The sequence below is a fragment of the Achroia grisella genome, unplaced genomic scaffold, assembly GCF_030625045.1.
Source record: "Achroia grisella isolate CSIRO2021 unplaced genomic scaffold, CSIRO_AGI_Agris_v1 utg4142, whole genome shotgun sequence".
NCBI lineage: Eukaryota > Metazoa > Arthropoda > Insecta > Lepidoptera > Pyralidae > Achroia > Achroia grisella.
In genome coordinates this window covers 42149-56929 of record NW_026712849.1, presented here as the reverse complement: position 1 = coordinate 56929, position 14781 = coordinate 42149, and the positions used below count along the sequence as shown (strand labels likewise).

At 37.7% G+C, this 14781-nt stretch overlaps 1 protein-coding gene across 2 annotated transcripts in view; it reads left to right on the top strand.

The window, feature by feature from the left end:
* The window catches only part of LOC131844839 (radial spoke head protein 3 homolog B), a 37347-nt gene extending 30371 nt beyond the window's left edge, over nucleotides 1-6976 (top strand). For both annotated transcript variants that reach the window (XM_059193816.1, XM_059193815.1), the window contains exon 9: nucleotides 6748-6976. In XM_059193816.1, coding sequence (XP_059049799.1) covers nucleotides 6748-6761 — 14 coding nt within the window. In that variant the 3' untranslated portion in view covers nucleotides 6762-6976. The remainder of the gene's footprint in view (nucleotides 1-6747) is intronic.
* The last annotated feature ends 7805 nt before the right edge of the window (nucleotides 6977-14781 follow it).

Below are 14781 nucleotides of genomic sequence, written 5' to 3'. Positions count from 1 at the left end.
GAAGTTATCCAAATTTCGAAAAAAAATGGTAATCTGTTGGCAAGGTCCGGGAAGTACGGTGGTTGTCTTAGACATTCCAATTGAAGCTCTTTTAATTTGGTAACTGTCTGTTGTGCAGTATGTGGTTAAGCGTTCTTGGCGATTGACCAGCCTCGGTTGTTTAGCAGCTAGCTTTTCCATCATGGTTTCTCAATTGCTGACAATACACATTTGCCGTAATCGTCTGGCCAGATTTAAGAAAGCCGAAGTGAACAACACCGGAAATAGTCCACCAAACGTTCACAAGTAACATTTTTGAGCCATATTTCGCTTGGGGCAGGATTTGGTTGGTTCGTCGAAATTTCCAGAACGAAAACGTTGGAACCAAAAATGCACGTGTTTTCTTTTGCGAGACCACTGCCGTACACATCATTAATACTTCGAGCCGTTTAGCACCGTGTAGCACTGGTGCCACAGCGGAACTCGTACTCGTAAATAACGCGATATTTTAAGTTTTTTCATTTTGTATGCTGTGAGTGACTCAAAGTGAATAGCTGTATAAATTTGGAAATGGAATTCCTAACCAAAGAAGAGATATTTGAGATCAAAGTGACCAGTACGACAAAACGCCAATTTCATATGTAAGGTTAAATATTATTTCTCTATTTAAAAAAAAAATATTCATGTGTAATATTAATGTTTTTAAATATACTCAATAAAAGTTTAATTTGATACTTTTATTTGAGAGGAAAACCACTGAATTTTTTGACGTTATATAAATTTCTCGACAACCCGAGAAGACCCGAGAAATTGACCTCGAGAATTCTCGAGACCCGAGAAATTGAAAAGCTCGAGAAATCATGAACCCTAGTCTCCACGAATGACTTTCAACGGGAAGTTTATTTTTGTGTAAGAATGTTATAAAAAAGGCCACTTTATTGGAACTAAATAGCTTACAAAAACATTACATACACACAGCATTTTACATAGCACTCACAACAATGACAGTTGTTTCTATTTACACACTAACATATATTCTAACCAAGAACTTGGCCGTAAACTTAACTTTTTATATATAGAATCATATACGGATATCATGTAATCTTACAATTACGTTGTTGTAATGTATAAACCTATATAGTTAAACGTGTTGAATACCCAGTTTATTCCAGAACTACCTTTTGCTCGCGGCTTCGCTCGCGTTAATTCATCCCTTTAGGGGTGGAATTTATCAAAATCCTTTCTTAGCCTACGTCATAGTAGCTTTATGCAAGTTTCATACAAACTTTCACCCCCTATTTTATCCCCTTGAGGGTAAAATTAATCAAAATCCTTTCTTTGCGGATGCCTACGTCATAACATCTACCTGCACGCCAAATTTCAGCCCGATCCGTTCAGTGGTTTGGGCTGTGCGTTGATAGATGTCACTATATCAGTTACCTTTGAGTTATATATATATAGATATTCTATAATAACGTCACTTGTCGGCTCTCGTCGGTACTGTCAAAATAAGTAAAAGTTAAAAGTATTAATATTGACAGTGGGAGATGTAATTGAATGTACATGTGAACATATTGTTGGCGCGTGCGCGCCGCGTGCCGACTTACTGCCGACACCCCACTTTGAGCTCTATATTATAATTATTATAGCACAACTCTTGACTGCCACATAAATACAAATCCACGAAACACCTTACATAATCATAATAAGATTCTAGAAAAGTCTAGAAAATCGTAAACAGTTTGATATGGTTTTCTTATATAAATTGTTAAAGAGTCAAATTGATTCTCCTCTTCTGCTGTCATCCATAAATTTCAACGCACATATACGTAGACCTGCACGCCTCTCTCGACGCTCCAGCGATATGTTGGTACCACCACGATTTAAAAAGAACTATACCAGTAATTGATTTATCCCCCGTTCCATCAATACGTGTAACACGTGGTAACACTAAGTTTGTTGACTTGGATCCGTTCTGTTGCGTTACTTACATACAGAAAGGAACTATACGAAATACTAAAGTAACCCCTTTTTATTTTAATAATGTTTGTATTCTAATTTCTTTTCTTTTTGTTCTTAGTGTATTGCATTTTCTTTAAACTTGTATTTTTATTTTAGTATTTAGATCACTGTAAACTGTAAACATTTTCGGCACTCAATGGTTATTGCAAAAAATATGATTATTTATATAATGACTGTTTGTTGCCAAAATAAAGAGAGAGAAAAATAATCGCTAGCGATCCTTGATGTAAAATTATGAAATAGAGCTCTGTAGTGGCTCGTAGTCGCTGGTCGTAGCACCGTAGCACCTCGTCTACGACATGGGTATTCTATTACATAGCACACACTAACATAACTCGTGAAATCTATACATATAAATTAAATTGTATAAATAAAATAACCGTTTTTTACTACATGCATATGAATATAAATATGGTACATACACCAAAATAACATTTTTTACAATTTTTGTCTGTCTGTCTATTTGTTCCAGCTAATCTCTGAAATTGCTGGGCCGATTTTGACGGGACTTTTTTTGGCAGATAGCTGATGTAATAAGGAGTAACTTAAGCTGCTTTTATTTTAGAAAAAAATATTTATTTTAGAAAAATAAAATAAAATTTCACGCGGACGAAGTCGCGGGAACAGCTAGTCTTAAATAAAACAGCTGGGTACTACTGCCATGCATTACAGCGTATGTAATCAAATCAATTCAAAATATCTTTATTCATTTAGATCTATTATAGACTCTTATGATATGTCAAATCTACCGTCAGTTCGGAGAGCTTTCCATCTAGAGAGAACTGACCAGAAAGTCTCTAGTATAAAATGAAGTCGGGCCCGATGTCTGTTCGCGTATATCTTTTAAACTAGCGAACGGATTTTAATGCAGTTTTTAGCTATGGATAGCGTGATTCAAGAGGAAAGTTTATATGTATAATACATGTACACCCATGCGAAGACGAGGCGGGTAGCTGTGTAATATAAATTATTGACATCAGCTTTTTGCTTAAACTTTTCGCTTTTTGAGTAAATAGTTAATGTATTTATAAAGATCAATAAAAATAATGTGTTTGCATTAGTGACGTGGCACACGTGCGTCGATCGAGTGTGCGATAACAGTGGAAATGGTCGAAAGCAATTGCAGTAGCTAATGTACGGCGCGGACCCTGATGTTAACTCAATAGGATCCGATAAGAACGCGCCATATCTGATGCAACCAGATTTAAACTACAATTTCTCTAATCATACGAGGGTATTTTACACGTGGCTAGACACACACTATTTGTTAATTTGCAATAACAATAATAATAATCTCAGGACAATTCACACAGCGCCATCTAGTCCCAAGTTAAGCTGAGGCATAGATATTGTTTTTTTTCCATAAATACATACATATTATGTATAGAAAACACCCAGACCGATACAAACGATCATACTCATGAATATAAATGTTTGTGCCGTGCGAGGAATCGAACCAGTGACCATCGGAAGTAAGGCGGTGTGCTAAACCGCTAGATCACCGAGGCCGTCCATAGAAACCTGTACTATGGGTATTGCCGCTAAACTTTCCTTTATGTACATACCATTAGGTTGCTAATTGTAGATCTAACTGGCTGTTCCCGCGACTTCGTCTGCGTGGAGCTTAACTTTATTTTTCTAAAATACAAGTAGCCTTATTACATCAGCTACCTGCCAAAGGTCCTGTCAAAATCGGTCCAGCCATTTCAGAGATTAGCCGGAACAAACAGACATACAGACAAAAGTTGTAAAAAATGTTAATTTGGTGTATGTACCGTATTTATATTCATATGGATGTAGTAAACAACTATTATTTCAATATTACAAACAGACACTCCAATTTTATTTATATGTAGGTATATATGTAAGGGTTTCAATACATAGTCATTTTAATACCACATTGCGATTTTTTTATTTTTACTTAATTATTATTTTCGGTTGGATATATAAATATTTGTAGTGTCTAATTACTGCTAATGTAACCGGTAGCCGTACTCGGCAAATATAAATACATTTGTAGCGCTGTGTGTGCATTCAAAAAGAATGGAAAACAAAGATAACAACAAAGAACCTTAGAGACAACACCGCAAGGAACAATTTCCTCTATCATTACATGAGTCTGTATAAAATGTAATTGAATTCGTAAAATAACAATTTGCGATGTAGATAATGATTGTTATTGATTCTATGACTGTAAGCATAGCGTTCAAAATTGATTGTCGCGTTGCGCCAACGCATGTGTTTGTGCAGCTGCATCGCCCGCCGCGAGCTGTGGACCGATCGCTTTAAAAATATCGTACACCGCCTCCGTACAATATCTATTATGTAGTTCATAATGTAAAGCTTAAACGTTTGAAACACTTAATAAAATACAATGCACCGACCGAGTGGGGCGAGTTAATGCACTTGTATCTTTTACATTTACAAAGTTTCAAGTTTTGATCCACAAATACTAACTTGTCCTAATAGCACTTGTAATTGTGTAAAGATACCTACTTCAAAATTAGTAAAAATATCGCTTTACATATTTTTTAAGTGAGCTAGCTTTAAAAAAATCTACTTTGAAATGGATTGACAAAGTGAAAAATAAAATTACTTATATTTTATTATATTGTGCCTATCGGTCCCTATGTATGCTTAAATCTTTAAAACTACGCAACGGTTTTGAAGCGTTGTTTTTTAATAGATAGAGTGATTCACGAGGAAGGTTTATATATATAATACACATACACCCGTGCGAAGCCGAGGCGTGTAGCTAGTATTTTATAAAGTAGGACGAATATTTCTTTAACGAATTTCTTGTGATTTCGGTTTGTTTGGTGAAGACTGAAGATATACTGTCATGTTACGAGAGTCGACTCTGCTTACCGTACATTAATATCAATGTTAAAGAAATTATACAAAATATAAATCTATTCACAGTAATAATTGATTTGAAGCTACAGCCCATATTAACTGACTTCAAAATGTTAGTTTTCAATTTAGTCCTGTTTTTATATATTCACATCCACCACGATGAAAAACAAATCTATATATATTTTAATCCAATAACGGGTTTTACAGGCGTTAAGTACCTACCTAGTATTTTTTTATCATTTCGTAGTTCATCAAACGTGTCAATAATTATTCATCAATTAAGTACATCTTAAACCTTCCTTTTGCTTCACCTTAGTGCGGTTAATCTTTATATATAAAAAAACATATCACGTTAGGTTGTCCGCGATGGACTCCTAAACTACTGAACTGATTGCAAAATTTGATTTGCACATTGTGTGCAATTTGATCCAACTCGAAAAATAGGATAGCTTACAGCTCAGTTTATAGTCGCAATATTATTTTAGTCGGATCTCACCCACAGCGATGCGTGGCCGGGTCTGGTAGTTGGTATATAATAAATCAATTTTATAGCAAAATGTATCAAAACTTATCGCGTCATTCAACAGGAGAATTGTTTTTAATTTAAATCCGTAGCGACAACAAATTAGTATATCTCTAATGCAAACAGCGACCGGCCATACTATGTTCATTACGACGCTGGCGCTCTGGCTCGCCCGCCACTTGCCCCCGGGGTAGGGTTGCCATCCGTCCGTTTCCCCGGATTTTCCGGCATCCGGGGAGCGTCCGGGGTCATGTAATCTTTTTACGTTTAATATTAAAGTATATTAATAATTTGTGTTTTATTTTAAGAACAAAAAATTGAACTGATTATTAAAACAATTTGTAACAAACTGTAATAAGATTCTGTTTTGTTAGGTACATTTAAAATGATGATAAAAATATTACTACATTTAATTTTAAAGTCTGAAAATTAATAAAAATGTCATTTATGATATTTTTAACTGTTTTTATCACACTGACTACGTTTAAAAAAACCTGTTGACATGTCCGGGTTCTAGAGTCTAAAAGCCCGGGGTTTTCACGTTTCTGGTTTTGACATTTTAGAGCTGGCAACCCTACCCCGGGGGCTCGGGGTGGCCGTCGAGCGGATTATGTGTTTATAATGTTGAACAATACCACTGACCTTTTTATATTGGGATTATGTCAAACGTCTATTATACTTTACTTTAACAATTTCTTATTTGCAATTACTACGGTCCTAAGGGCGGGCGAGATTGTTGGTAGTGTGGACTCGTAGCCCGAGTGCGACAAATATATCGTTCTGGAAATTAAAAATGTCAAAATATTATACTTAGTACTAAATGTACCTAATATGAAACCCTAATTTCAACTTTCTTAATAATTCTCAGTACAATATACACAACTCTATCTACATCTCTGATACCAATACATTTTTTTTTCTAAATTATAGATAGAAAACGCTCAGACTGATACAAAAATCATACTCATAAATATAAATATTTGTGTCGTGCGAGGAATTGAACCCGCGACCATTAGAAGTAAGGCGGTATGCTAAACCGCCAGACCACCGAGGCCGTCAAATTTATTTTACCGATTTACTATTACTATAGAAGAACATATTACAATTGTTTACCAAAGAGATCCCTGGGTCATTACAATGAGGCACAGATCAAAAATGTTCAAATTTTTCTTAAAACAACAAGCTTTCTTATGAAAAAAGAAAACACAGTTCATGTGTTTTTGTTTTGTGTTCTGTGTTTTTCAGTAATGTATTTCTTATTGAATTGAAAAAGAAACAAAACTGGTTTCTTTTTGACTCCACGCTACTGAACTTCCCACCGTACATCATTCCAATACTATTTGTTCCATTCTTCTTTTCTATTACAGGTTTAGAAGAATAACAGCAAGTCAGTGTGAACAAGTCAGCGACTGGCGGACTTGAATGTGCGACCGCCGACTAACGGACAAACACTGTACTGGCGAATGTAATGTGCGGAAACTGTGCGGACAATACAGTTATACAATAGTTGATATGAGAGAGTGAGATGGAAATTTACAGTATTACATGTGTACTGAATATAGTTTGTTAACTAACTGCAAGTTAGGAGTAGTGTAACTGATATGTTATATTAAATTAATAAAACTATTAATATTATTATTATTATTAATTTGTATAGCTCATGATATTGTAATATAGGGTTGCCAACTTGTTTTGACAAAAGAAACGTCTAAACTAGTTTGGAGTATTTCTATAATTCTATGTTTTTATTGCTTTAAAAACGTATTTTTGTGTGCTTTTAACACTAGGGCTGTGACTAATGTTACAACTCACAACCGACATCTAACATTTCGTTCAGTAGATAATTATAAATCGTTAAGTATCCATAATGAGTATTTTGTTTTACGCATCGCAGTAAAGGTTGAAAATAAAGTATTTTTGCATACTTAATTTGTATGTAAAAATAAAGTAGGATACGTTATTATAAAGTATGGTTGGCAATCCTATTGTAAGTGTACGTTGATGATCGCTTTACGCAACGCAGCCGCCTGGTGTTCTGTCGCGGAACGACAGATACGATTTAACCAGGGATGTTAGGGAATTCCGTAACCGTAACTGAAACCGAAACTATCGGATATCCGATATAGAAAAATATTCGTAACCGTAACCGAATCCGACATGAAAGTTTCGGATAACATCGAATAGGGGCGGAGCCTAATTGAGACACATTATGTAACAATTTTATTAGCTATTTTAATTTTACTTTTGAAATTCCTTGAAAAATTAATATCCGTAACCGAAATTATCCGAAACTAACGGATGAACCGAAATAATTTCATATCCGCATCCGTATTCGTATCCGTATATAATAATCATTCCTACATCCGAAACCCATCCGTTTCCGAAATTTCATACCCGTAACGACCCTGGACTTTACTAAACTGTGTAGGTATTTGTGAAGTGACAAATATAGACCAACAGTGGCAGACGTAGGAAAAATATGGCAAAAAATTAGTCTAAATAATAATATGACTGGTTGTATGCATGCATATCATACATGGGATCAGATAAGACGATGATCCCAAGAACCAAGTGGCGCGTACACTATTATAGAATATCCGTCTGGACGGTCAATTTAAAATTTGTCGTAATGAAATTTATATAGAAACCACAAAATTATTTGTTGCTAAAAGCATCATACAAATCGGTCTAGTGTTATCGAAGATAGTACACTTGAATTAAACGGGGTGTTTAATTCAACTGTGCTATCTTTGATAACTCTAGATCAATTTTGGCAAATCGTATAGAATTAAAGCGGATATCGCATAAGAGACAAAATATAAGTCAATTTTAAAAGGTGGTATATAGACCACACCCCCAGATTGTAAATGGTAGTCCTCTGAATACATAAATCACGGACATTTATGTGATAACGACCTCATATCTCAGTAGAGATACAGAATTCATTTTAAATTGTCAGTGTTTTCAGTTAATGACAAACTTTAAAATGTACATATTTGTAACATAGTGTTTTGAAAATATAAAATACACAGTTTCAAAAAGTAATTTCATTACAATACAAAATGTAAGTAAATATTTTGTATTTAAAATGCCTGCCATTATTATAAAAATGTCATATCTCTGTACAGGTCCGGGAGTAAATACAGTGAGTAATGTAACATTATGTTGTCTGTGGTATTACTGAAGGTTCATGTTGATGTAGGTATACCTATATGACCACTATGTTGTGGTCGCTGTAGCATGGTGCGGGTGTTACTTATTTTACATTTAACCATTGCTACATTAAATACAGTTATTAATGATTTAATATATTACGAATGTGGTACAGCTGAAATACCGAATAATACACCACTTACGCTCTATTTTAATATTAATTAATATTATTTTATTATATACTAGCTGCTCGCCCTGACTTCGCATTGGTGTACATGTATTATATACATAAACCTTCCTCTTGAATCTATCTATTAACAAAAAACCGCATCAAATGCGTAGTTTTAAAGATTTAAGCATACATAGGGACGGACAGCAACAGATACTAAGTCATAATTTGTAAATAGCGGCAACTTTTAAAGATTTAATGATTCACCCGCACATACATACAGGGCGTACATGGTGTACACGCAACAGATACTAGCCACTCACAATACATACAGATACACACACCATGATCGGACATGGGGTCGGAATTATATTCTTACATTCATATTCGTCATATTATTTTTGATCCCTTTGTAGGGCGGTGGTGATCACCTCACCACTGTAGCGTTATATATTATGTGATGAGATGTCGCTACACAATATATTATGTACTTGTAAGTAGTGAGTAAACAGGTGAAATAATTGTAAATACAAATTCAAATTCAAAAATCATTTATTCATGTAGGACATTTTGGCCGCTTATGAACGTCAAGTTTTTACATTATAATTTTTTTTACCCTACCGTCCAGTTCGGTATATAGATCCAATTGAGAAGAACTGGTAAGAAACTCAATTGAATTAGTTTTTTTAAAGCCAGTTTATTTACAATGTATAGGTATTTATATATGTAGGTGTCTGTGTCTAACATTAAGTGAAAATCCCTTGCATGCACAACTATTGCCATGCACGCTCGTCATTCAAGTAATTGTTTAGTGAGTAATAGGCTTTGCTCAGTAAATATGATTTAACAAATGTTTTGAATTTATTTAAGAGTAATGTACTATTTATTGTACATTATTAAGTTTATTGGTAGTGTGCTACATGGCTTATTAGTAACGCGTAGTCGTACAGTCGACGCGGAGTCATAACGTAGACTGACTTAGTACTTAACTTAAATCTATGTTAGTAGAGACGTAAACTAATGGAAGGGTCTCAAGTGTTGACAGAAATATTACAAGTGTAGGCACACCTTTATAATCGCGCAAAAGAATCAACATACGAATCAATGTACAGTATGCAATTGTACATAAAATATTGTTAGAATTTGCTTACACTTGGTCGTATATTTCGGAAGTCAATTCAGACTGAAAGTCGACTTTTCTTTCAATCTTTGTTGTAAGTAGCCAGGTACCTACCTATCTGTAAATATAAATACATATATTTAACTAACCAAACCATTGCGTATATTTCTTCTACGATAAATTATGTAGAACTTCTTCTCGTAATATTTTTTTAAGGATAATGCTATAAACGTGATGTGATTCACAACAGAGATGTATATGGTCCAGATATAAACAATACAACATCGACCATATCGCGTACATTAGAGTGGCACATAGAGCGGTGGTAACAATAATTTAATCACCGGCCGATTTGCGGAGGGTGTCACGCAGATTTAAGAAGTGACAACAAGTGCGCGCGAACCCTCCACCCTCCGAGGGTGGTATATAACGCACGCCACCCTCCCGACACTCGACAGTCATATCCCAACTCGTGGCCGCTAGCGAGCTGGCCACCTGCAACGGTACTAGTGGTATACTAACTAGTGAAGACCAGGGTCGGTCCGTTGGAGCTGGAGATGTTGTGTGCGCGGGCGCCGGTTGCTGCGCGCGGTCGTCTGGAGCGCGGCGCGACCTCGAGCTCGTTCTCGGCTGCAGACCTGGTGCAGTCGCTGCACACCAGCCTCGAAGACGTTGTGAGTTATTGACTGTTATACTACATATAGAACGACCGGACGACCGAGCTTCACTCGCCGCAGCGTTTTTGTTGTTTTCGGGTCCCGCCGACTCCTTTAATGGTATTGAAAGGGGGAAAGGCGATTGTTAATGTGGACTAATGATCTTCTTGCTAGCAATGTACCATGTCAGGTTGACCTCCACTCGGTTCCCTCTGGAAACCATCGTGATAAATTCTTAGTGAATTTGTCACGATGTGCTAACAAACCTGTCCTCATGCTCATCTTATCATTCTCCACTGGTGCCCCGCCAGCGTAAACCGTTAGCGCAAGCAATGCATGGGTGCACCATTTCATTATCTAAAATAAAAAAAAAATAGTATCGAATGGTGAGGAACCAGAGGATGGTGATGGGATGAGAATGAAATGAAGTTAGACCATCGAGGCAAATTCACTAGGAATCAACCACGATGGTAAAGGTCAACCCGACACGACATTTTTAACAATAGGCTTATATGTATAGACTTCAGAATAAAAATAAAAATTTCAGGGTGCTTTACCCCTCAGGCATGGCAACTAATGAGGGGAAGGTTAAAACGAGACTAATCGTCCATGTTGTTTTTTTGATAAAGAAAGAAAGAAAAGAAAGAAATATATATTTATTTGGCGCATACGAAACATTCATACAAAATACTACAAAAATTATAACGATAACGATTTCCTTCCGTCAAGTGGTCCATTAGCTTGTTTCCCATAATAGAAAATGTTAAAAAAAAAAAGTAAGATTTCCATTCAAAATGTTGTTTTAATCTACTTAAAATTCTTTATAATTGTAATGTTTTCTCAATATTTTTGTACAACATTTATACTGTCTTCAATTGTTCATGGAAATGAGCTAAATAGAAATCCTATTTTAAGTAAAATCGACTTTTTCAGTTAGAAAAAAACAGAGTTGTTTAAAGAAAATCTGATAAGTGTGAAACGTAGATATCAATCGCCTGATCCTATGGTCAAAATTTCATAGTTTTTATGATTTTTATGAATTATTGTAGAAAATTGTATTCTATCATAGTAGCACGTTTAGAACGGTGAGGTGTAAGGGATATGCAGCTTTAAGCCTATTTTTAAGACCATCTTTGCAACAGTCGATAAGAACTAATGGAGCAATTGTCGTTACATATCAGATACACAGAAGAATAAGATTTCGAACGGAACTGCTGAGTTGCATACTTTATTGACCGCCTCGGTAGTCTGACGATTCCTCGCATAGTACAAATATTTGTATTCGTATGATTGTATCGGTCTGGGTGTTTTCAATGTATATTACGTATCTATTTACAAAATTTATATGGTTATTTGTTGTGTGTGCATCAGATATACCTGGAGATGGACGGGTGCGGGCGGGTGCGGTGTGCGGGTGGCGGGGGAGCGGCGCGGGCGGCGGCTCACGCCAGGCTCGCGCCACACGTGCACGCGCGCGGCGCGGAGCTGGCCGTGACCGGGGCGGGGGCGGGGGCGGGGGCGGGGGAGGGGGAGGGGCAGGGGCAGGGCGACGCCGCGGGAGGAGGCCCGCGGCTGCGGCTGCGGCTGCTGTCCGAGCTGCAGCCGCGTCAGGAGCTGCTGCTGTGGTTCGACGACCAGCTGCTGGCGCTCGCCGGCCTGCCGTTCCTCACGCTCGCCAACATACGAGGTACGTGCCGGGACCTACACCCGTTACAAGGACCACCTTCTACTGACACTACACTACTCTCCGTCCCAGAATCATATTCGTGTCTTTTTACGTTGACAACTAAAAGGGATATATTATTTATAAGAGCAAGATATTGTACTGTGAGTAGAGGTTAGAGGTTTTTATGTTTGATTGTTAATCATGTTTTGTACGGCTCAATTGTTCTAACATTCAATGAAAATCCCGTGCATTATAGTTAATTAATTGAATTGAATGTTAGAGAGGGAGACACCTATGTAAGTAAATAAAGTAAATAAACTGACTTTAAAAAAAAACTATCGAGTTTCTTGCCAGCTTATTAGACTTGACGTTTAGACTTGGCTAAAATAACCTACATGATTAAATATTTTATTCCTACTTGCTCCTACGACTTCCTCCACCGACAAAAGATTTATTAGTTATTCTCGTAACAGGGAAAAAGAACTATGTGTGCCACGAGTGCGGCGCGCAGTTCGAGGAACCGAATCCGTTGAAGGTGCACTTGTTCCTGTCGTGCGGCGAGTACGAGCCGGCGGCCTTCTGGCGGAGGTTCCGCGCGCGGCTCACCGCGTCCGCCGCCGCGCGCCCGTCCGCCTTCCGGCCGTACGCCGGACACCCGCCCAGTCCGCCGGACGCTCCGTACGGTCCGTACGCTCCGGACGCGCCGGACGCGGCGGCGCGGCTGGAGGCGCTGGCGGCGGAGTGGGGGCGGTCGCGCGACGGCCACCTGTGCCTGTACTGCGGCAAGCTGTACTCGCGCAAGTACGGCCTCAAGATCCACATCCGCACGCACACGGGCTACAAGCCGCTGCGGTGCCGGTACTGCCTGCGCGCGTTCGGGGACCCCAGCAACCTCAACAAGCACGTGCGGCTGCACGCGGGGGTGGCGGGGGGCGGTGCGGGGGTGGCGGGGGGAGGTGCGGGGGGCGAGCACTCGTGCGCGCAGTGCGGCAAGCGGCTGGTGCGGCGCCGCGACCTGCTGCGACACGTGCGCGCCAGGCACGCGCCCGCACTGCACACCACGTGACCACCACACACCGTCCAGATCAGTGGCCTAGTTACCTAGGGGCTAAACGGCGCAGTGCCCCGAGACCCTCAAGCTCAGGGTGCCCTCGAACCCTTACCAAAAAATCTCAATCGGACTGAACTTTTCAAAATAAATATGACAGGTTGCGACCCGCTTTAATCATGGCAAGTCAGTTGACAGAAATTCGAAAGCCTTCCTTCCTTCCTTCGAAACCTTCGGAATTCGCCTAAATTCTTTCTGTGGGTTGACAGTGTTGTCAATTTGACGGATAGCGATAAGTAATTATTACTGTATTATAGCTGAAATTATAATCGCCGATGTTTTGATATCGATATTAAATCTTCAACAACATCGATATTAAATCTTCGGCGATATCGACTATAACAAGAAATGAAAACATGAACATGGCACAGCCTAAAAAAGATGATCCGAAACGCAGTGACATGACATCGAGTGATATTACGGGAAACATCGATGTTTGTCTAACATCAGTCATTCGTAGTCGAGATCATCGTTGTTAACTAATTGTAACTTTTAATTATTTATTAGACAATATATTATATATTTAGGAGTACCTAGTCATTTCGATTGTAAAATAAAATTTGTAATTATAATTAAATGTTTTTATTTTAATTAGTCAAGTCTGAAACCAGCCATATAACGTTTGGTTATAAATCGCTGATATTAAACTATAAAATTTTACAAGATTACCACCACAGTACCTACATTACTGAAACACAGACCCTCAGACAGACAATCAATCCGTTGTCATTTCAGAGATTGACGCATTCAAATGCACAAACAATAACAAACAAATATTATTTAATAGTGTTGTCTGTCTGACAACAGTATTAAATAATATTGCTTTGTGTTCTATTATGTTAAGATGCAATCAAGACATCTATAGACCTAGACGGTGTTGAGTTTGTAAGGTACTAAATAGAGAGATGAACAATGAAAATGTTTGCTGTCAGTATATGACATGAAGGTCCCTCGGGCGAAGTTGTCGGTTAGGACTATAGATGAAACGGATAGCAGTTTGGCCTGAAACCGGATACCGGATATTCGGCCAACCATGTAACCGAATAGCCGGATATCCGGCAGAACTTATCTAACTAATACATACATTTTCTTTCTATAACAGTCATTTACTATTGAGTGATTAAAAATTTAAAACCAAAACTAATTTTAGTCCTTAAGTAATACTAAGACTAACTAAATAAAGCAAACAATTACTTAAAAAAATTTTACGTACGAAGATATAGGGAGTACGTATACGGACTAGTGACTGTGAGAATAGAATGGCTGCTGGCTTCGTATTCATATGGTTTCACCTAACTCTCGACGTTTATTTAAGGAAGTAGAGGAATTTTGAAAATGAAGATATGACTATTGAATTCCTAAAGTATAGCAATATCAAGAAATTGTATCTTTCATTGAGGTAGTTATTGATTATATTACTATAACTTTCACAATTTGACGATGTTTTATTCAATGTTAATTAAGGAAGAAGATGATGATAATGAATTAGTATGTTAGTAGTCTACTCTCATGGTTTCCTTAATTAAAAT